The sequence below is a fragment of the Pteronotus mesoamericanus genome, unplaced genomic scaffold (assembly GCF_021234165.1).
Source record: "Pteronotus mesoamericanus isolate MK-2021 breed Mesoamerican mustached bat unplaced genomic scaffold, CSHL_Meso_final contig_433, whole genome shotgun sequence".
Lineage (NCBI taxonomy): Eukaryota > Metazoa > Chordata > Mammalia > Chiroptera > Mormoopidae > Pteronotus > Pteronotus mesoamericanus.
In genome coordinates, this window is record NW_026555163.1 from 1,076,527 (window position 1) to 1,099,412 (window position 22,886).

General features: G+C 37.6%; 1 protein-coding gene across 3 annotated transcripts in view; it reads left to right on the forward strand.

Annotated features, from left to right (window-relative positions):
- The window catches only part of MPHOSPH8 (M-phase phosphoprotein 8), a 55,060-nt gene that overhangs the window by 1,905 nt on the left and 30,269 nt on the right, over window positions 1-22,886 (forward strand). For all 3 annotated transcript variants that reach the window (XM_054577462.1, XM_054577463.1, XM_054577464.1), the window contains exon 2: window positions 14,295-14,450. In XM_054577462.1, coding sequence (XP_054433437.1) covers window positions 14,295-14,450 — 156 coding nt within the window. The remainder of the gene's footprint in view (window positions 1-14,294; window positions 14,451-22,886) is intronic.

Here is a 22,886-nt window from a genome sequence, read left to right on the forward strand (position 1 = left end):
TTTGGCTCAGCAGAACAGGACTTTAGTACTTACTGTATGAACATGAAACCAACCAGTTTATGAACATGGAGTCCTGATAGGACTTTGTTAGGCCTCTGGGGGGCGGGGGGGAAGATACCTAGGAATAAATTTATCTGTGGAGGTAAAAGACCTATACTTGGAAAACTATAGGACATTGAAGAAAGAAATTGGGATAGATACAAATAAGTGAAAACATATAGGGGACCTGAATAGGCAGTTCTCCAAAGAGGATATACAGATGGCCAACAGACATGAAAAAATGCTCAATGTCATAATCATCAGAGAAATGCAAATTAAAACCACAATGAGATATCACCTCACAATTTCCAGAATGGCTACCATCAATTATTCAACAAACAAGTGCTGGCAGCAATGTGGAGAAAAGGGATCCTTAATGTACTGTTGGTGGGAATGCAGACTTTTGCAGCCACTGGCAAACAGTATGGAATTTTTCTCAGAAAATTCAAAATGGAGCTGCCTTTTGTCCCAGAGATCCCACTGCTGGGAATATATCTTAGGTCTCCTGAAACACCAATTCAAAAGAATGTGTGCACCTCTTTGTTCATAGCAGCATTACTTAGCCAAGATCTGGAAGGAGCCCAAGTGTCCATCAGTAGATGAGTGGATTAAAAAACTGATGCATTTACAAAATAGAATACTATGCAGCTATTAAAAAAAGTAAATCTTACCTTTTGTGACAGCATGGATGGACCTAGAGAATATTAAGTGAAATAAGTCAGAAAAACAAATACTTTATGCTCTCACTTATATGTGGAATCTGATGAACAAAGTAGAAACAGAGGCATGGACACATGGAACAAACCGACAGCTGTCAGTGGGAAAGGAGAGACTGGATAAAAGAAGGTGAAGGGATTAGCCAAAGAACATGAGAGAGGACCGGAAAAAAACCCAGAAATTATCTTTTGGGGTTTGGGTCCCTTCGAGTATAGGCTTCCCCTGCTAGGTGAGTGTTCTAGGAACCCATCTGTATCAGTACCATCTGGCATTGTTGTGAGAGGCTGCATTCAACTTCAGTGAATTTCGTTTGAAGACTCAACATGTTTGCTGATTTAATGATGGCTGATTTTCTATCATACCTGCCCATACTATGCTGAGCGTTCAGCAGTATTTTCTTTCCAAAAATGGTGTCACCCCCATGCCCAACCTTGCCTGTTCACCCAATCTCACTGCCAACAACTTTTTTTTTGTTACCCTGGATGGAAAAAGTCCTCAAAGGGAAATGTTTTTCTGATGTGGAAGAGGTGAAACAAAAAACGGAAAAAGCACTAAACGTCAAAATCTACGAGTTCAAAAACTATTTTGGGCAGTGGGAAAAGCACCTCAATAGGTGTATTGCATCAAATGAGTACTTGGAAGGTGACTGAAGTTTAAACACGTAAGAATAAATACAAATTATTTGTAACAAATTCCGGGGTTTTTTGGTTTCTCCTTCGTATATGCTAAACCTATAGATAGATGCAGACAGTGCTGTGGTGGTGGCCAGAGGGAAGGTGGGTGGAAGCTAGGTAGAGGTGAGCAAAGGAGGGGATATGGAGACAAAAGTAATAGTGTCAATAATAAAAAAGTAAATAAGTAAAACAAATCAACTTTGTGTTCATAGAATAAACGAAAGTTGGTTGTGATGTAACCCTTTTTGTTAGATTATGTATGTTTTTTATTTTCTGGCATCTTGAGTTAAACACATTGCTCACTGTTTTACAGACTTTCTTCTTTTCAAATTATGTGCCTTTAAGACAGTAAATTACCCTCTAATCTAGTTAGGTGCAGCTCTTATTATGTTAGGTGGTATGTTTGTTTTCATTCAGATAAAAATATTTCCCTATTTCCATAATTTATGTATCAAACATATTGATTAATTTCCAAACATTTGAGAGCATTAGTAAATGTTCCATGTGCTTTAACAGAATGTTTGACTTTATTGACATATTCATATATTGTTTTATATTAAATATTTAAAACCTATTAATAACGCTCCCTGCAAGCAAATCAGCTATTAATCACGTAGAACTTGAAGCTGTGGTAATATGGGAAAATAATTTGAGGGTAATTTGCCCGAGACCGTTGTCTCATATTCCTGGTATTATTGATTACTCTTTAATTTTTTTAATGATGTATCATTTTGAGGGTTTAAAGCAGTACTAAAGTAAAAGAGGTATTTTTACTACTATTATTAACACACTTGAAGTTTATTGAAATGCTTAATGGGAGTTGCACTGTTTTGTCTTATTTTTTTAAAGATTTTGTTCATTTATTTTTAGAGGGGAAGGGAGGTAGAAAAAGAGGGAAGGAAACATCCATGTGTAGTTGCCTCTCACACACCCCCTACTGGGGGCCTGGCCTGCAACACTGACATGGGCCCTGACTGGGAATTGGATCCGCAACCTTTTGGTTCACAGGTTAGCACTCAATCCACTGAGCCACACCAGCCAGGGCAGTTGTGCTATTTCAAGGCAGAAACAAATGTATTTGAAAAAAATAAATAAATTAAAAAAAAAATAAATGTTTCATGTTCATAACACCTTCAGACCCACCATCCTTGAATTTTTTTTTAAACAAAATGTTAAATTTTTAAAAATTTATTGCTTTTTACAATTTACAATAGCCAAGTGTTGGAAGCAACCTAAATGCCCATCAGTAGATGATTGGATCAAAAAATTATGGTACATATACACAATGGAATACTACGCAGCAGAAAGAAAAAAAGAAGTACTAAACTTCGCAACAGCATGGATGGAACTGGAGAGCATCATGCTAAGTGAAATAAGCCAGGGGGCGAAAGACAAATACCATATGATCTCACCTATAAGTGGAACCTAACCAACAATGCAAAGAAGCAAGGCAAATATGACCAGCAACACTGAAAGGAAAAGAAATCAACAGAGACAAGAGGGAAGGGTGGGGGCAGGGAAAAGGAAGGGAAAGGCAAAGTCAAGGAACATATAGCAAGGACTCATGGACAAAACCAAAGGGGAAGAGCTGAGGGAGGGAAGGTGGGAGGGGGCAAGGGAAAGAGGTGGGGGGAAGGCAGAGACAAATGTATTTAAAAATTAAATAAATTAATTAAAAATAAATAAATAAATAAATAAATAAAAATTTATTGCTTTTTAGAGGGGCAGGGGGAGAGAGACACAACTTTTATTCCACTTACCTATTCACTGGATTACCCAACTGCGGATTGAACCCACAACCATGGCAAGTTGGGATGACACTCTAACCAATTGAGCTACCTGGCCAGGACTTAATATATTAAGTTTTAACTAATTACCTAGTATATGATTTAGGAGGGAGGACTATCTGCTGCCTTTTAGTTTGGTTCACTGGTTAAGCCAATAGAAACCTTGACTACCAGAAATGTAGTCTATTTCCAGAATTTTGAAGATAAGTTAGTAAATTCCAGGGCTGTGATGAGGTATGGCAAAGCCGTGGATAATATTTGGATCTACATGACTTCTGTAAAATAACATATAATGTAGGGGGTTCATAAAAGGTTCCTGACAGTTTGTTGAATGAATGAAAGAGAAAGAGGGAGGAGGGAAGGGAGGGAGGGAGGGAGGGAGGGAGGGAGGGAGGGAGGGAGGGAGGGAGGAAGGAAGGAAGGAAGGAAGGAAGGAAGGAAGGAAAACTGCAGAAATAAAGGCTGACAGCAGGTATCAGTAAATTAACCCTGGAGCTAGAATTGAGATGTGCTCTTTAATAACTCGAGGATGATGGTTGATACCCTCATTCTCATTGACTAGACCAAATTCAATTGATAACTAGTATTAAATTGATAACTTCAGTGTAGAAGTAAAGGTTTACTAGTGTTTTTTGTTTTAAGAATTTATGTATTTATTTTTAGAAAGAGAGGAAGGGAGGAGAAAGAAACATCTAAGTAGGAGAGAAACATTGATTGGTTACCTCTCACATGCCCCCAACCCTGGTGTGTTCCCTGACCAGTAATGGAACATGTGACCTTTTGCTTTGCAGGATGACGGCCTGCCCACTGGGCCACACCAGTCAGGGCAAAGGTTTTTGACTACCTTTTTTTAATAATGAGAGAAGCTGCAAGAATTACATAGACTCTTCCTTAGAGTTTTCATCCAGATCCCCAGTTTCTAATACTGGCTTTATCTTTTTTCCATATATACCTTTTTTCCCCTGGCTTATTTGAAAATAAGTAGTGTTTTTGAAAAGCTACATTGCATAACAATTGTTTGCACACAAAAATAGTCTAGCCCACAAGTAAGGATCATTAGATTGCATGCCCTATTGAATAAATTAGCATATTCCTATATTCCATTTTTAAATGATGTAACTTTTTTTAATCCTACCTACGAATATGTTTATTGATTTTAGAGAGGAAGAGAGGTAAATGATGTGAGAAAGAACCTCAATCGGTTGTTTCCTGCACATACCCCAACTAGGGATTAAATTTACAACCTTTGGTGCACAGTATGATGCTCCAATCAGCTGAACCACATCAGGCCAGAGTTAGTTAGGAAGTTTTAATTTCAGACCATTGTGGTGTTACGTTAGTTCTGAGTTTGTAAGGCCACCAGGCAGGCCTACCCTGAGCTTGTCAGGTTTAGTATATGGACCCTTTTTGTCCACAAATATGTAGCTAGAATGTTTCTCTGCAGTTCCTTTGGGAAACTGTTTCCTGAGTATGTTCTTACTCCTCAGTGAGATTGGGTGTTGAATGGAAATTATCTCTGTATAAATGGACTTACACAACATCTGTTTTCTGACTGGGTTATTTCACCTAGCTTAATTTTTTAAAAATATTTTCTTTATTTTTACTTTTTTTAGAGAGAGGATAAGGGAGGGAGAAAGAGCGGGAGAGAAACATCGATATGCAAGAGAAACATCAATTGGTTGCCTCTCATGCATTCCTAATCAGGGACCAGGCTTGCAACCCAGGCATGTAACCTGACCAAGAATCAAACTGGTGACCTTTTGCTTTACGGAATGATGTTCAACCAACTGAGCCACACCATTCAGGGCTAGCTTAATGTTTTTAAGCTTCATCCATGTTGTAACGTATGTCAGGATTTCCTCCCCTTTTAAAGCTGATTAATGTTCCATTCTGTGGATGGACCACATTTTGTCCATTCATGCATCATTGGACACTTGGATTATTTCTACTTTTCGGTCATTGTGAACAGCGCTGCACTGAGCTTGGGTGTACAAATATCTCTTTGAGTCCCTGTTTTCAATACTTTGGGGTATATACTTAGGTGTGGAATTGGCGAGGTCATGAGGTACTTCTGTTTAACTTTTGAGGAATTGCCAGATGTTTTCCACAGCAGCTGCAGTGTTTTACATTCCCACCAGCAATATAAGAAGGTTCTAATTTCTCCACATCCTCAACAACATGAGTTACGTTCCATGTTTTTATTTGTTTTGTTATTCATCTAGTAGATGTGAGGTAGTATCTTTTGGTTTGTTTTTTGTTGTGTTTTAATTAAATTTATTGGGGTGATATTGGTTAATAAGATCATAAACGTTTTACGTGTGCATTTCTATGATACTAGATCTGTATATTGCACTGTGTGCTCACCAACTAAAGTCAAACCATCTTCTCTATCACTGTATATTATGCCCCCATCTCCCCCTTCCCTCTTGCAACCACTACATTGCTGTCTGTGTCCATGAATTTCAGTTTTATGTCCCACATATGAGTGAAATCACATGGTTCTTCAGTTTTTTGGACTGACTTATTTCACTTAGCAAAATATTCTCAGGGTCCATCCATGTTGTCACAAATGGCAGTATTCCGTCTTTTCTTATGGCTGAGGAGTATTCCTTTTGTATATATGTACTGCATCTTCTTTATCTAATCCTCTATCAGAGGACACTTTTGTTGTCTCCATGTTTTGGCCACCATGAATAATCCTGCAGTGAACACAGGGGCACATATATCTTTGGGAATATGTGTTTTTGGGTTTTTCGGGTAGATGCACACAAGAGGGATTGCTGGGTCATATGGTAATTCTATTCTTAATTTTTTGAGGAACCGTGAGACTGTTTTCCATAGTGGCTGTACCAGTCATTTTTTGCTGCTTGTTTGTATGTCTTTTGGGGACAGGTGTGTCTGTTCAAGTCCTGTGCCCATTTTTCAATTGAATTGTTTGTTTGGTTTTAAGTTTTGTGAGTTCTTTATATATTTTGGTTATTAAACCTTTGTTGGCACTGTTGTTTGCAAATATCATCTCCCATTTGGTTGGTAGCCTTTTTGTTTTGTTGTCAGTTTCTTTTGTTGTGCAGAAGCCTTTTAGTTTTGTCCCATACATTTATTTTTGCCTTTACTTCCCTTGCCTTTGGGGTCAAATTCATAAAGTGTTCTCCATGACCAAGGTTCATAAGTTTAGTACCTATGTTTTCTTCTATGTAATTTATTGTTTCAGATCTACATTTAAGTCTTTGATCCACTTTGAATTAATTTTTGTACATGGGGCAGACTGTAATTTCGTTTCATTCTTTTGCATGTGGCGTTCCAATTTTCTCAGCACCATTTATTGAAGAGGCATTCTTTTCTCCATTGTGTGTTTCTGGTTCCTTCATCGAAAGTTATCTGCCGAATATGCATGTGATTTTATATCTGGGCTTTCAGTTTTGTTCCATTGGTCTGTGAGACTGTTTATTCTGCCAGTGCCATGCTATTTTGATTATTGTAGCTTTGTAGTATACTTTTAAGTCAGGTAGTGTGGTACCACCGGCTTTGTTCTTGCTTTATCACAATTGTTTTGGCTAAAGATGGAGGCATAGGTATATACGCTTAGCTTCCTCACAAAACCAAAAGGAGGACAGCAACGGATTTAAATCTGTCAATGGAGTATTAAGGTCCCCTACTATGATTGTGTTTTCGTCTGTTTCTCCCTTTAGTTCTGTGAGTAATTGCTTTATATATTTTGGTGTACCCTGATTGGGTACATATATATTAAGAAATGTTAGGTCTTTTTGATACAGTGTCCCCCTTATCATTATAAAATGCCCGTATTTGTCTCTTGTTATCTTTGTTACTTTGAAATCTATTTTGTCAGATATAAGTATGACTACACATGCTTTTCTGTGGATGTTATTTGCCGCCCTTTCACTTTGAATCTGACTTCCTCTTTGGAGCTGAGATGTGACTCTTGAAGGCGGAATATGGTTGGGTTTTGTTTTCTGATCCAGTCTGCTACTCTGTGCCTCTTTATTGGTGAATTCAGTCCATTTACATTTAGGGTTATTGATGTGTAAGGATTTCCTATAGTCATTTTGTCCTTTGTTTTCTGGTAGCTCTCTGCCTCCTTTGTGGTTCCCTCCCCTGCTTTGTGTTTCTGTCTGTTGATTTTGTTTGGTGGTATTCCGTGCTTCTTTCCTTTTCTTTTAAGTTATGTGTCTCAGTTTTGGGGTTTTTGTGTGTGGTTGCCATTAGGTTTATGTAAAAGAACTCTGCGTATATACAGTAGTTGTCTTTCTTTTAAGTGCATCTCATTTTCATCTTTCTTTGCCAGTTCAAACCTTTGTCCCCTCCCTCCCCTTTTAGGTTTTTGTTGTCACAGATCTTTGCTGTTCATGCTGTTTTTTGGGGGTGATCTTGTAGTATTGTCACCTTTTTTTGCTCTTTGTTTCTGGTAGGATAGCCCCCTTGTGTATTTCCTGCAGTGGAGGTTTTCTGGTGACAAATTCCCTCAGCTTCTGTATGTCTGGAAAGATCATTTCTCCTTCATATTTAAAGGATAATTTTGCTGGTTATATTATTCTTGGCTGGTAATTCTCTCATACTTTGAACATTTGATTCCACTTTCTTCTGGCTTGTAGAGTTTCTGCTGAGAAGTCTGATGATAACCTGATGGGCTTTCCTTTGTATGTTACTATTTTTTTTTCCCCTGGCTCCTTTATGAAATTTTTTTCTTTGTCATTGACTTTTGACAGTTTTAATACAATGTGCCTTGGGGAGGGCCTCTTTGGATTAAGGTAACTAAGTCCTCTGTTTGCTTCTTGGATTTGAGGATCTAGTTCTTTGTATAGGTTTGAGAGGTACTCATCCACTAATTTGAATAGGTTCCTCAATCCCTTCTCCTTCTCTTTTTCTTCTGGAATACCTGTAATTTTTATATTGCTTTTTCTGAGGGAGTCAGATATTTCTTGTCGAGCCCTTTTTTTTTTTTAATGTTCAGGTTTCTCTCTTCCCTCTGCATCATTTTTAGATTCCTATCTTATATATCACTAATTCTTTCCTCCATTTTGTAGGCTGTGTTTCCTGTGCTCAATAGCTCATTCCTGATCTTCATTGAATGCCTCACCTCCAGGATTTCTGGGGGGGGGGGTTTGTTTTTTGTTTTTTGCTATTTTTAGTCTCTTTGGTAAAGTATTCATTTTGTTCATTAATTTGTCTTCTCAGTGCATCAGATAGGCTGTACGTTACCACATTTTGCTGAATATTTTCAGAACTGCAATCTTCAGTTCTCTTTCATTTATATCACATATTTCCATGTGTTTCAGTTTGCTTTCTGGAGATTTTTTCATTTTCTATCTGAGCTGCCTTGATACCTTGGTTATTCATGGCGTTTGGGCTGGCTTCTTTGTCTAGGCATCTATTATATTTTATTGCACTTCACTAGCAGATTTGTATGAAGAGGTTTTTCTACTATTTTCCGGTGGATGGCGCTGAATCACAAGGTTTTAAGCCCTGTGAAGTCCCAAAATTGATCTGTGCAGCTGCTGTCAGTATAGCCATGTATAGCTGCAGTATTTGAGGTGGGGTTTGTTTTGACCTATCAGTGATGGCAACCTCAGACTCCTACAGGGTCTCTCACCAATTGCCCAACTGGAGATCAGTCACAGAGGGAAATAGTGATTCCGATATAAAAGTTCTCAGGTTTGGAGACGATGTATCTTAAAACCAAGGGCCACAGAAGGTTGGTTTTGGGAGTCTATAAAGTGTCAGCGCTCTGTGGATCCATTTCTTCATTTGGAACACTGACCTCTGGAGAACCTCTGTGCTGTGTCCTTGCCCAGGCCTCTGGGCCGGCTCAGCTTCAGGTAGCATCATTCACTCCTGCAGGAATGCCCAACACGACTCTCTGCCCCTCCCAGGTGAAAGAAACTCCAGCTAGTCAGCTTTCTCCCCTCTCAGAGCCAAGCCCAGCATGAACTCGGGGCTACAGGACTGTTACCACAAACCATCTGAGCTTTCCTCCCTTCTCACCTTCCCTGGTTGGTCCTGTTCGCCCACCTTTAATTGCTTTAGTGCGGGGATCTCTCAGGCATGTGTCTTATGTTGAGCAGGGACTCATTTGTTTAGTTAGCTGATCAATTTCTTGAAATTCCAGGGGGAGAGACCAAGGAGGATCTCTTAGGTCACCATTCCTTTGTTGTCGCTCATATCTTAAGGTGTTTTGGGGGGTTTTGTGTGTGTGTGTGTGTGTGTGTGTGTGTGTGTGTGTGTGTGTAGTACAGTCCATACTGTACTTTTTATTATAATTATGAGGTAATAGATACTGTATATAATTGTATATGCTACTTTTATTTGACTGGAAACACAATAGGTTCATTTACACCTGTATCACAACAAATACTTAAGTGTTATCCTATGAAGTTATGACTGCTACAGCACTAGGCAGTAGAAAATTTTTCATTTTAATTTTACGGAATCACCATCATATATGCAGACCATTGTATATCAAAATGTGATTATGTAGCACATGACTGTAGCCTTGGGTTTTCAACATGGCTTTCACCATGTTGAGAAAGTTCTCTTCTTGTTCTAGTTTACTGAGCATTTTTATGACAGGGTATTGATTTTGACAAATGCTCTCTCCACATCAACTCAAATGGTCATGTGGTTCCTTTCCTTCATTCTATTAATGTGCTGTAATAATTTAATTGCTTTTTAAAATAAATATTTCATTGATTACGCTATTACAGTTGTCCCATTTTTTTTCTTTCCTTTTTTCCCATCCACTTGCACCACCCTACCCTCCAGCATATTCCCTCCTTCATTATTTTTTCAAAAAGATTTTCAATTCCTTGCTCTTCCTCTTCTCCTTCTGGCAACCCTATGATTTGGATGTTGGAACATTTAAAGTTGTCCCAGAGATTCCTCAGTGTCTCCTCACTTTTTTGAATTCTTCATTCTGTTCTGGTTGAATGTTTATCTCTTCCTCCTGCTTCAAATCCTTGATTTGAGTCCCTGTTTCCTTCCCTTTACTTTTGGTTCCCTGTATATATTTCTTTATTTCACTTTGCATAGCCTTCACTTTTTCCTCCATTTTGTTACCATACTCAACCAATTCAGTGAGCATCCAGATTATCAGTGTTTTGAACTGTGCATCTGATAGGCTGGCTATCTGTTCATCGCTTATTTCTACTTTTGGAGTTTTGATCTGTTCTTTCATTTGGGGCATATTTCTTTGTCACGGCGTGCCTCTTATGTTGGGGGTGGCAGAGCCTTAGGTATTTGCCCAGGGCTAGGCAACCCAGGTTGCTGCGTTGTGCCACTGTATCTGGGGGAGGGGTCCGAGAGGGAACATTGCCACTTGCCTGGCTCTCAGCCGTCTTTCAGTCACTTCCCCTGCTACCCATAAGCAAATTGGGCCCTTCTAGTACTGATTATTAGGTGAATGAGTTTGTGTACATTCTAAGACCCAGTGGATCTCTCCAATGGACTCTTCCTATGAGGCTGGGAGTTTCTCCTGCTGCTGCAATGCCCACGGGTTTTTACCTCCAGAGGTTTTGAGGCTTTCTTTTCCTGCACTGGAACCTTGGATTGCGCAGTCCCTCTCACTGCCCAGCTATTCCTCAGTTTATCCCCATGCAAATGTGGCACTCCAGCCGCCACCTCACCTGCCTGGTCCTCCAGGTGCCGCCTTGCTGGGTGTCCTCTCTGCCTGGCTGCTTGTCTCAGCCCCTCCTTCCGATCTGAATGAATGCTACTTTTTTAGCTCCTTGGTTGTCGGACTTCCATACAGTTTGATTTTCTGACAGTTCTAGTTATTTTTTGTCTTTAAATTTGTTGGTGTCCTTCTTTTGGTTATGCAAGGAGGCAAAGTGTATCTACCTATGCCTCCATCTTGGCCACCCCCCACCCCACAAGTGTCAGCAGCCAGGAGTTTTGAGGCTTTCTTTTGCCATGCTGGAACCCTGGGTTGTGCAGTTTGTCTAGTCTCGCTCCCCCATTTTTCCTACTGGTTTATCTGCATGCAAATGTGGGACCCACCTGCCCAGTCCTCCAGCCTCGACGTTCCTGCGCATCCTCTGCACCTCAGCTGCCCATCTCTGCCTGCCCATCTCCGCCCCTCCTATCTCTGCCCCTCCTCCCAGTCTGGATGAATATTTCTTCCTTAATTCCTTTGATGTCAGACTTCCGTACAGTTCGATTTTCTGGCAGTTCTGGTTGTTTTTTGTCTCAATTTGTTTTTGTCCTTTTGGTTGTGCAAAGAGGCAAAGTGTATCGGACCTACACCTCCATAATGGCCGGAGTTTAAGAAGTGTTTTTCAATATACTAAAGCAAGATGTATGCAATCTGTAAGTGGGAAAAACAAGAATGATAGTATTATGACAGTGTTTTAATGTCTAAAAATTCAAAAGGTGAATAGGTCAAATTGTTGTCGATATTTTTGGGTGACCTTTATTTGGTTTTCCATGTTTTTCTTTTTTTTTTTTTTTCCTTTTTTTGGTCATTCCTGTTTTTTATTGACTTTTCAAAGATTATACATTGCTTATATAGTATAAGACCTCCAGCTTCAGTTTATTAAAAATGAATCAATGATACTGTGTTTATTTTTAAGTTGAAGTAATTGGCATATAACATTATATTCCCTATGCTGTACTTTATATCCCCATGACTATTCTGTAACAACCAATTTATACTTTCCTTAATCCTTTTAGTTTTTTCACCTATCCATCCAATCCCTCTCCCATCTAGTAACCATCAAAATATTCTCTATACCTATGATTCTGTTTCTGCCCTGCTTGTTCATTTATTTTTTTATATTCAATTGTTGATAGATCTATGTATTTATTATCATTTTCTTGTTCATATTTTTTATCACCTTGTTAAAGGAGACCTTTTAACATTTTATAATACTGGCTTGTTGGTGATGAACTCCATCAGCTTTTTCTTGTCTAGGACACTATCTGTACTTTGATTTTAAATGAATGATAGCTTTGCTGAGTAAAGTAATCTTGGTTGTAGTTCTTGCTACTTATCATTTTGAATATGTCTTGCCACTTCCTTCTGGCCTGCAACATTTTTTTTGAGAAACAGCTGACAGTCTTATGGGGAGCTCCCTTGTAGGTAACTAAGTGCTTTTCTCTTGCTGCTTTTCAGATTCTCTCTTTACCCTTTGACATTTTAATTATGCTGTGTCTTGGTGGGCCTCTTTGGGTTCATCTTGTACTCAGTGCTTACTGAACTTCTGTATGTTTCCTTCACCAAGTTAGGGAAGTTTTCTATCATTTTTTCAAATAGGTTTTCAATCTCTCACTCTCTTCTGCTTCTGGCACCTCCATGATGCAAATCTTGATATATTTGAAGTTGTCGCAGAGGTTCCTTACACTGTCTTCATTTTTTTGGATTTTTTCGTCTTCTTTCTGTTCTGACTGGGTGTGTTTTGCTTCTTGTATTCCAAAGTGTTGATTTGATTCGTGGCTTCACCTACTCTACCGTTGATTCCCTATAAATTACTCTTTATTTCAGTTAGTGTGTCCTTCATTCCTTCTTTATTTCAATTAGTGTGTCCTTCATTCCTTATTGGTTCTTTTTTATGCTGTTGAGGTTCTTACTAAGTTCCTTGAGCATCCTTATAACCAATGTTTTGAATTCTGCATCTAGTAGATTGCTTCTGTCCATTTTGTTTAGTTCTTTTTCTGGAGTTTTGTTCTTCTCTTTCATTTGAGCAATGTTCCCTTGTCTCCTCATTTTGGCAGCCTCACTGTGTTTTGTTTCTGTGTATTAGATAAAGCTGCTACATCTCCCAGTCTTGGTAGAATGGCTTAATGAAGTAGATGTCCTGTAGGGTCCAGTGGCACAGCCTCCCCTATCACCCAGGCTGGGTACTTGAGGAGTGCTGACCACCATGTGCACAGTGTACACCCTCCTCTTGTAGTGAGCCTGGCCTTGAATGCTGTTAGCACATCAATGGAAGGATTTACTCAGGCTGATCAACTTCAAGGCCTGACTGTGGACCACCAACCTTTGACCATCATGGAGGATCAGCTGTCCAGGAGCCCACTCCATAGAGCAGGACATACTTCAGCCAGGCTTGGTGCCTGCTGAGGCCACACCTTGAGTGTTTTGCTTTTGAAGATGTTTGGGTAGTGGTGCTCCAATGTGGTCTGAAGGTACACTGGTTCTGGGTCCTTCTGGAGGTGCAGGCCAAAGTCAGCCATTTGTCTGTGTTCTGCCCGATTTCTTTCTTTTTTAATGGCTGAATAACATTCTTGTGTGTGCGTGTGTATACACACCACATGTTCTTCATCTGTTGATGGACACTAAGGTTGCTTTCATACCTTGGCTATTGTGAATAATGCTGCAGTAAACATCGAGGTTCACATATCATTTTAAGTTAGTATTTTTATCTTGCTCAAATAAATACCTAGAGGTGGGATTGCTGGAGCATATGTCAGTTCTATTTTTAACTTTTTGAGGAACCTCCATGCCTTTTTCCATAGTGACTGCACCAATTGACATTCCAACCAACAGCGCATAGGGTTTTGTTTTGTTTTTTCCCAACATTCTCATCAATATGTGTTTTATTTGTCCTTCTTGATAACAGCCATTCTGACGGGCATGAGGTGATATCTCCGTGGTTTTTATTTGCATTTCCCTGGTGATTAGTGATGTTGAACACCTTTTCATGTACCTGTTGGTCATTTAATATCTTCTTTGGAAAAATGTCTATTTAGATCTTCTACCCATTTTCTAACCAGATTGTTTGGGTTTTTGCTATTGAGTTGTATGAATTCTTTATATATTTTGTTCGTTAGCCCCTTACATGTTTTGGAAATACCTTCTTCCATTCAGTAGGCTGCCTTTTCATTTTATTGATTATTTCCTTTGCTGTGCAGAAGTTTCTTAGTCTGATGTAGTCTCACTTGTTTGTTTTTGCTTTTTGTGTGCTCCTGTGGGTTTTTTTTTTTAGCCACATCAGGATACAAACATACTTTATAATATTAATCTCCATTTAAAGTCTATTCCTATATTCTCAGCAATTGTATGGTTTTGGAAGTTTGATCAAGTCAGTAATATCCATTATTTGTCTGTTTTTAATTTATATAACAGGGTAAAATCCTTTACAAAGTTCGATGGAAAGGATACACATCAGATGATGATACCTGGGAGCCTGAGGTTCATCTTGAGGACTGTAAAGAAGTTCTTCTTGAATTCAGGAAGAAAGTTGTGGATAACAAAACTAAACCAGTCAAGAAAGATATTCAGGTATTGTTTTATCCCATACTTTTTTAGTACACTATGTTTATAAATTTTACTGGTATACAGAATGCTGCAAAGAATTTATAAATAATAGTAAAATGTATACTATTATTGCCAATTCTATATAGCCAGTTAGTTTTCACAGAATGCTTTCACTGAGTTTTGCCAAACTCTTCTTTCTGTAGCCAGCCTGTGGTTGCACTTCATGAAAAAGTATAGTTTGGCTGTGTTAATATTTTTCTTTAACTTAAGAGTAAGATAAATGTAGGGGAAAAGACATATATAAGACTGTCCATGATGTGAGCCATCTTGTTTCTCTATAACTCAGGAATATCTTGTGTGCCATTCACATTACTACTACAGATATAGTGCAGACTTTTGTATTTAATCTGCATTATTAACATATGTCTTATTTCTGATTTTTCTACTAATTAAAATAAAACAATTTTTAGATCATTTTATAAAATGATAAATTTTAATCCATTTTAGATTATCCACAGGTTTGATTATCTAGGTCTTGTTTTTCTCCTCTGTTCCCAGTTCAATTTTTAGCTACTTTCTTGCTTTTAGTAGCTCTTCCTAATGGTAAGGAAGGATAACAAGATTGAAGGAACTCACAGAAGTTAAATTTTCTCATCAGCAATTGGGAAAAAGGTTTGATGGTGGGCTAGAGAGGGATAATGTTAAAACTAACATACAAATTTGGTTTAAGGGTTTTCTTCTATGGATTTGTCCACTGTTTTACCCTTGATTCTCTTATTCCACAGATAACTAAATTGGCTTTATTTCTGAATCTTGGAAGAATTTCCCAATTTACCTTTCAATGTAAATTTCACTTATAGCTTCTATTTATAAACTGAGCGAGTTCTTATTCAGCTTCTTTTGAGTTTTTGTTTTCATAGAAATAATTTTTTTTTTAAATACTGGCAGAAGTTCTTGAACTTAGAACTATATAGTGAAAATTGTTTACAAGAAAAAGATTCCTATTGAAGTTTTTATTTTAAGGACTGAATAGTCATCCCTTCTCTCCCTATAATTTGAGTTTTCAATTACATTTTAAAAAATACTTAATTTTTTTTTAATGACTAAAACAATATTAAGACCCAGTTTTAACTGTGTTTAGTATTGTTAATAATGATAAGAGTAACATCAGAGGCAGATTTTATTTACTGAACACTTGCATTGTGTATGTACAAACCCTGGGTCAGCATTTTCTATGGATTAAGATGAGAAACTGGAGCCTAGATAAGGAACTAGCCCAAGTTTACTGGTTAGTAGTGATAGAGCTAGGCAACTGCGTTCCTAACCACTCTAATTGCCTTTTGGTTTGGGCTGTAGCTTGAAATCCACTTAGAGGAGTGGAATATCAGTGTTTTAAAATTAGTCTTTTGTGGCAGGACCTTTAATAAATATGGTTTTAAATTACTAAGAAAAATGCTTAATACTTTTAAAATGTTTGTAAAAGAAACCCTTTACAAAATGAGTTCCAGTTAAAAGAGAAAACTTTTTCCCCCAAATTTTTTTGCTTTAGTTTTACTTCACTTTCCTAGAATGGGTACATACTCCCTCCTTTCCTGCTTCTTTCCCTCAAAATTCATACAAACACAAATGCATGTGTTTTAATAAGTGATGTGGTTCATATTACTCCCAAAATTTAGACTTGTGATTAACATCTTCCTAAGGTGTATTTCTCAGTTTCCTGCCTTATTAGCAACACTTTGCTGAAACTTCTCCCATGAAATGTTGTCTTACAGAAATCTGGCTTTCCATCTTTTATTTCCCTTTACTAAGCCTCCAGTGAAACCGAGTAGCACTCTCTTCCTTGACTTAAAATGATTTATGATGATTGGTGTGTTTGAAACAGTCTTAAACTTAAAAATCCTTGCCCTAATTTTAGAAGGATACTTCTCCACTTTAAAGTATCTTTTTGTAAGCTGTCCTTCCTATTTCCTAAATAATTTTAAATTCCAGGCACTACTAACATTTCTAATCCTTTTAAAACTGGAATCTCAATTCCTGTGTCAGGTCTGCTTTCTCATAGTTCTCATTTATGAAGTATTCCAGTATTTACATTACTGTGACTTTTTGGCCTAATTGTTGAGGTGGTATCAGTGAACAGGCATATGGCAAAAATGCAACTGGTTCCTGACCTGCTAATTTTGCCATTTATAAGCCTCTGTGATTCTTTGGCTATAGAGAGATAGTGTTAGTAGGAGAAAATTACTTTGTTAATCTCTTTGTGTTCATACAAGCTGCATATGTGCTGCCTATGAAAGTCATGATATTTCCCAGTCACCAGAGTTTTTATCTTATGGAGAGGTTTTATTACAGTAACATTTGTAAGAATATTTGATTTGACATTTTTTTCTCAATTACAGGAGCACTACTTGCTTAGGACTTAGCATACAAGAAGTTAGAAATGTTTTCTGAAAGTAAGCCAGATATGCACGTGTTTTAACATGCATTTAGAACATGCAGAAAATATACATAATGCAGAAATCGTATTTGTTTACTAAAATATTTTATCATTTAGCATTTGAATAGCTGTTAATCCTAACCCGAGAAAATTTTTTTATTGATTTCAGAGAGAGGGGAAGAGGGTGGGGAGAGATGTGAGAAACATTGATCAGTTGCCTTTGGCATGCACCCCAACAGGGGATCAAACCAGCAACCTTTTGATGTATGGGACAATGTTCCAACCGAGTCACCTGTCTATGCCTCGGGGTGCTTTTTAACATTCATGTGTGATACAGTCTGGCCCTTCATTTTTAATGGCCTGAAAATGTACAAATCAGACAGTTCCTGGCCTGCCTCACACTTTGATGGCTGATGTTATATGACACAGGTGAACCTCTGCTATCACAGCAACGTTGTACTGTTTTTATCTTTTTAGGGTTTTTTCCCTCCCTTTTTTAGGCACAGCTTTTTTTTCAATACACACAGCGTATTTTATATGAGCCAGACCTTTAAATGGTCATAGTTACACAAAGAGAGGTAAAATCTAGCTTTTTTTTTTTAAGTCTTTAATTCTTTTATTTCTGTTTTCACTATGCCAAGCTCGTTCTTCATGACTAAAACGCATTACAATGGACTGAAAAATTTAAAAAGCATTATTGATTTTTCAATTTCTTACTTATCTTCATTCATGGAAACAAAAGTAGTCATTAGCATTAAGCACATTATCTAGGATGGTATACAATCCTTTATAGGTAAAGACTTTGGCATTTAAGATATTAAACATTTTTTAATTTAATTATCAAAATATAATAAAATAAACTTGTTCCTCCAACACTATGTTGGTCATAATACTTTCCACAGTGTGCGGTATGAGTCTGAAGATGAAAGCACACAATCATATTGATCACAAAAACCTCTTTTGAAAGTTGTCTAGGTATCCATTTTGGGCATTTGAGTTAATGGGTTGAAAACAACGGCATTACACTATAGTTAGAAGCAAACCAGAAAAACTTTATTTGGAGTAGTACCTAAGCAGGTAGCTTTTAATGGAGAGCGAAAAAAGGAAGTAGGGGAAGACCGAGATAATATCTATCCCTTAGGAAATAACTTTTAATAGTTCAAAATCTTTGATGGAATCTTATTTAAAAAAGAAGCAACACTAACATGTGAAAGATAGGAAAATAACCCTTAATAAGAATCTTGCCTAGTAATTTAGACTTTGGAATTAGTATAATTTCTTATTGCAGAAGTAAATCTTCAAAGTATTTACAGAAAGGTACAAGTAAACCAAATATGAAGTAGTGCTAGACCTAGATCCTTCGCTTTATATGTTTTTGAAAATGAGAACAGTGTAATTATGAGTCCTTCATAAAAATGCCCTTTAAAACATAACTTCCAAGTACCATGACTCATGTGAGAGACTATCACATTTTTCAATTCTTAGTCTTCTATCTATACTTATATAAGTAATCCTGACAACAGAATTGCACATTTTGCTTTGAAAAAACGAATATTGTTATTCTTCCTTTCTTTTACTTTAAGTTGAGTTCCTGTTAGTAATACTCAGACGTACCTCCTAGCTTTAGTTTTTGAAGTGCCTTGCAGGTTGTACAATAATGTATTTAAGGGTAGTACCATATTCTAAGGATTTTACTTTCTGCTTTTCTTTTAAAATAATTTTTATCAACATATATTCTAACCAGCAAACAAATATGTTTTTATTAAGAAATAATCACCTGCATACTTACTACTCAGCTTAGAGATTAGTATTGCCTTTTATTTTAATATTTGAGAATAGGTTGTTTGTTTGTTTTAGGGATGGCTTTCTGAAATACTTGTTTTGTTTATTAAAGTGTATAGAATAATAATTATATATACCCTTATAATGTAAAATGAATTAGAATTTGCACATCCAAATAGGCATTATTTTGAAGAGTGTACCCCTTGTGAAGTAAACACTTGTTCCAATAACACCATGGCCCAAAATGGTTTTAAATTTTTTCTTTTGGAATTGTCTTTATAAGAATTTATAATTTTGTGTACGAAACAATTTCTAATGACACCTCCTTTTTTACTCAGAAGAGTTATCAAAAAAGGTAGTAATGGTTCTAAGAGTGCAGGAGTGCACTTCCCAGAGACTCATGGTTTCCAGAGGAGATGACCCTGGGCATGTCTATGTTGTGCATTTTGCAAATGTGTCATCGGTCATTCTGTCAGCATACCTTTGTATACTATATCACTGAACATCCCCATAGACCAAGGTGTCACATAAACATAGTGACATGATTTTCTGGGTCAGCCCCAGTCTGTGCCTGTTGACTGGTATAATTACTGGTAGAGTCCCATTTTATTTTCAGAGTTGTCCTCATTTGGATAATAACTAATAGGTTTATTTTACTGGTGAAACTTAAAATGAGTAAAAAGGCAGGTTGCAAGTGTACTAAAAGTGCTCAGGCTTGTGGCATATGATTTTAAAATCTTTGTTGTGATTATTTTATAGTTTTTATTTGTTATTTTTTTTTACTTTTATCCTCACCCAGGGACACTTTTTTCATTGCTTTGAGAGAGAGAGAGAGAGGAAGGGAGAGAGAGAAACATCAACGTGAGAGAGAAGCGTCAATCAGTTTCCTACCATATGCACCTGGACCAGGGGTCATAAGCACTTGGACTGGGGATTGAACCTGTAACCTAGGTATGTGCCCTGACCAGGACTTGAACCTGCAACCCTTTGGCTCCAGGACAATGTTCCATCCAATTGAGCTACACCAGCTGGGATTATAGTGATTTTTAAAATTAACACTAATACATCAATATTTCTATCATCTAATACTGTTGTGTGATGGTAGAGAATAATGTTATGAGATAGGTGGCAGCAAATCTTTTTTACTAACTTCAGTGAATCTGGCCAAGGAGCTAGACCACCCAGGTACAGCAAACCTATCAATTCATTTAAAATATGGCTAACTGATTCCTTCAAACTGAGTAGTTTGATGCCTAAAATCTAACCGCTACCTTTATAAACCAGTTAAATCAACTTGTTTTTTATTTAAAACCTTCAGGCTGTAACTCTTTTTGGAATAGACTAATGACTATAGAAAAGTCCTTTTTCAGAGATAATTTGCTAAGGTACCAGCATTCATGATTTTCCCAGATGACTGAGGAAAAGTTGGAAGAACCAGGAGCATACAGGTGACTCTGCCACACTGTTGTGTGCTAACTAGGGCAGACACCAAATGGGTGGGGCAGGGAGCACTACTGGGTGATGGGGACAAGGCTGAGACAGTAGATAAGGTACAGGAATGGCTGTGGCAGCAAGGAGACTGCTCTAGTTTCTGTAGAGGCTCCATTTTAAAGTTGATGAATGGAAACTCCCCAGAGAATCTTCTTTATTTGTACAATTTAGGATTTTCAGATTTTTAGAATTCTTTTAAGTTGTTTTACCCGATAAAAGGGGTAACTCCAGCCTCGTTTGCTAATTATTTCATGTTCATTCATCTAGAAGTCCAGCTGTAATGTTTTGTCTATCGCTAGGCATGCAGAAAAAGATGTAAGGTGTATCTTCACAGAACTCAGGAGAGGGTGAGACAGGGTTGGGATGTGTTGAAACAGCAACACATGTTCTCAGGTGGCTGGGTGTGCTGTGGAGAGTCAGAGGAAGGAGGAACCAACTTTCTGAGATGAGCATGAAAGTTACAGAGGATTCATCATTTATCCTGAGCCCTAAAAAAATGAGAAATTTGTCCTGACGGGTGTGGCTCAGTTGGTTGGGCATCATCTGCAAACTGAAAGGTCGCTGGTTTGCTTTCCAGTCAGGGCACATGCCTGGGTTGCAGAGCGGAATGTTTCTCTCTTGCATTGGTGTTTCTCTCCCTCTCTTTTTCTCTCCCTTCTGCTCTCTCTAAAAATAAATGAATAAAATCTCTTTTAAAATTGAGGCATTCAAGGAACCTTAGATGGCGAAGCAGGGACAAAGCAACAGAGTTTGTGCAAAAGCACCTGTTTTGGGAATGGCGTGAAGTGCTAAAGGTTTACCCGGGAACGTAGCAGAAGGGAGGCTGGGGAAGTTGGTGTGCAGCTGGGGTCCAGCTTGACCATTTGGGTATTAGAACAGTAGAAGTTTGAAGGAAGTCATATCATGAGACTGATGTTTTAGAAAGATGGTTTTAAAAGAATTTTATTAAGGAAAGCCTGAACATCTAAAAATGGACAGGGTAGTATCATGAGACTATAGTATCATTACCACATGTTTCAGTACTTTCACATTCTTCTTTTTCCTCTCTGATTTACCTTTTGATTTGCTGGAGTATTGTAAAGGAAATTCCAGAGGTCATATCACTGCCCCCTGAAATACTTTAGTATATAAAGGGAATTGTTAAAACATACTCACTATATTAATATCATACCAAGAAGTTTACACTTACTTCTTAGTATCTTAAAATATCTAATAATATGAACATATTATTTCCCCTTGTTACTTCAAAACAAAAACATTTTTTTGTTGATTTGATTGAGTTGGGATTTGAAAAAGGCCTACACAATGTATATCATTGAAAAACTCTAAAATCTCTCTCTCTTTTTTAAAAGATTGTATTTATTTTATTTTTTTAGAGAAGGGAAGGGAGGAAGGAAGAGAGGGAGAGAAACATCAGTGTGTGGTGCCTCTCACATGCCCCCTACTCAGGACCCGGCCTGCAACCCAGGCTTGTGCCCTGACTGGGAATCAAACTGCAACCCTTTGGTTTGCAGGCCGGCATTCAATCCACTCAGCCACACCAGCCAGGGCTAAAATCTTTCTTACTCTGTAACCGTTTCTACCCCTAACCTCCCTCTTTTTTCCCCATGATGTTTATTTCATTAAGAAAGCAGATCATTTTTCTTTAGAATTTCATATATTCTGAGTTTGGCTGAGTGTGTGTTGTCTTTTAACATGTTTCTCTATCCCCCCTATCCTTGTAAGCTGGTAGGTAGATACAGAAACATGACTACATTCAGGTTTAATTTGTTTTGTCAAGTAAAGTCGTAACTGGTGTCATGCACAGCCATTACAGCCCATCAGAAAGCACGTAATGTCTAGTTAACTCCCTCACAGTGAGGTTGAGATGATTGTTGAGATTAGGTGTTTTCTGTTTGCTCCATCATTAGGATGTTCCTAACATTTGATGTGTAGGTTTTAGGAGCTGTTGATGATCATTGCCTAGGACCATTAATTTATTAGAGGATGGGAAATAGTAGTTCCTAATTCTATCATTCTTTCTGCCTTTATTAGCAGGAATATAATTGATTCTGAAGTGGGGAGAGACTGCCAAAAGGGAGAGGTAAGGAGCTGAATTCAGGTAGTGTAGGTTTGAGCTCTAATTCCATATTCCACAGAGTTTTGTGACTGATCTGATTTAAGGAGGAAAAAATGGAGTCAAAGATGACTAAAGTTACACTTTTGGGAACCTATATCAATGATGGTGTATTTAGGAAATGGGTCCAGTTTTGAACATGTTACTTATTTGTCATTTCATGAAGATGTCCAGTCTCCCACTAGAAATACAGGCCTGAGGTGAAGAGAAAGATATGGGCTGGACCTAAAAATGAGGGAATTGGAAGAGGATGCAGGATAGTGCTTATTATTACTCTATTCCAAGTAATAATCTAAATGACTGTATTTTTAAAAAATCAGTTTAATAATTTTTATTTAAAAATATTTTTGAAGTAATATTAATTATACACCTGGCAAGATTACATTTAGTCCTCCTCTTTTCCCTTCCTTTCCCCTTTATCATTGCGGAAAATGTAAGTCAGTCCAGGATCTTTAATTCTTCAAGTTTGGAAATAAGATCAACACCAGTCCTTAGCAGTATGATTTTCAAGGGGATGGACAAGAGTGGTAAACTCTGTAGGAGAGAAGGAAAATTGAGTAAGTAGAAGTCATTCAGTACTCTTAAAGAAATTACTTAAAGTAGAGAGGTATCACGTCCTCATTTAGGATGAGGACAT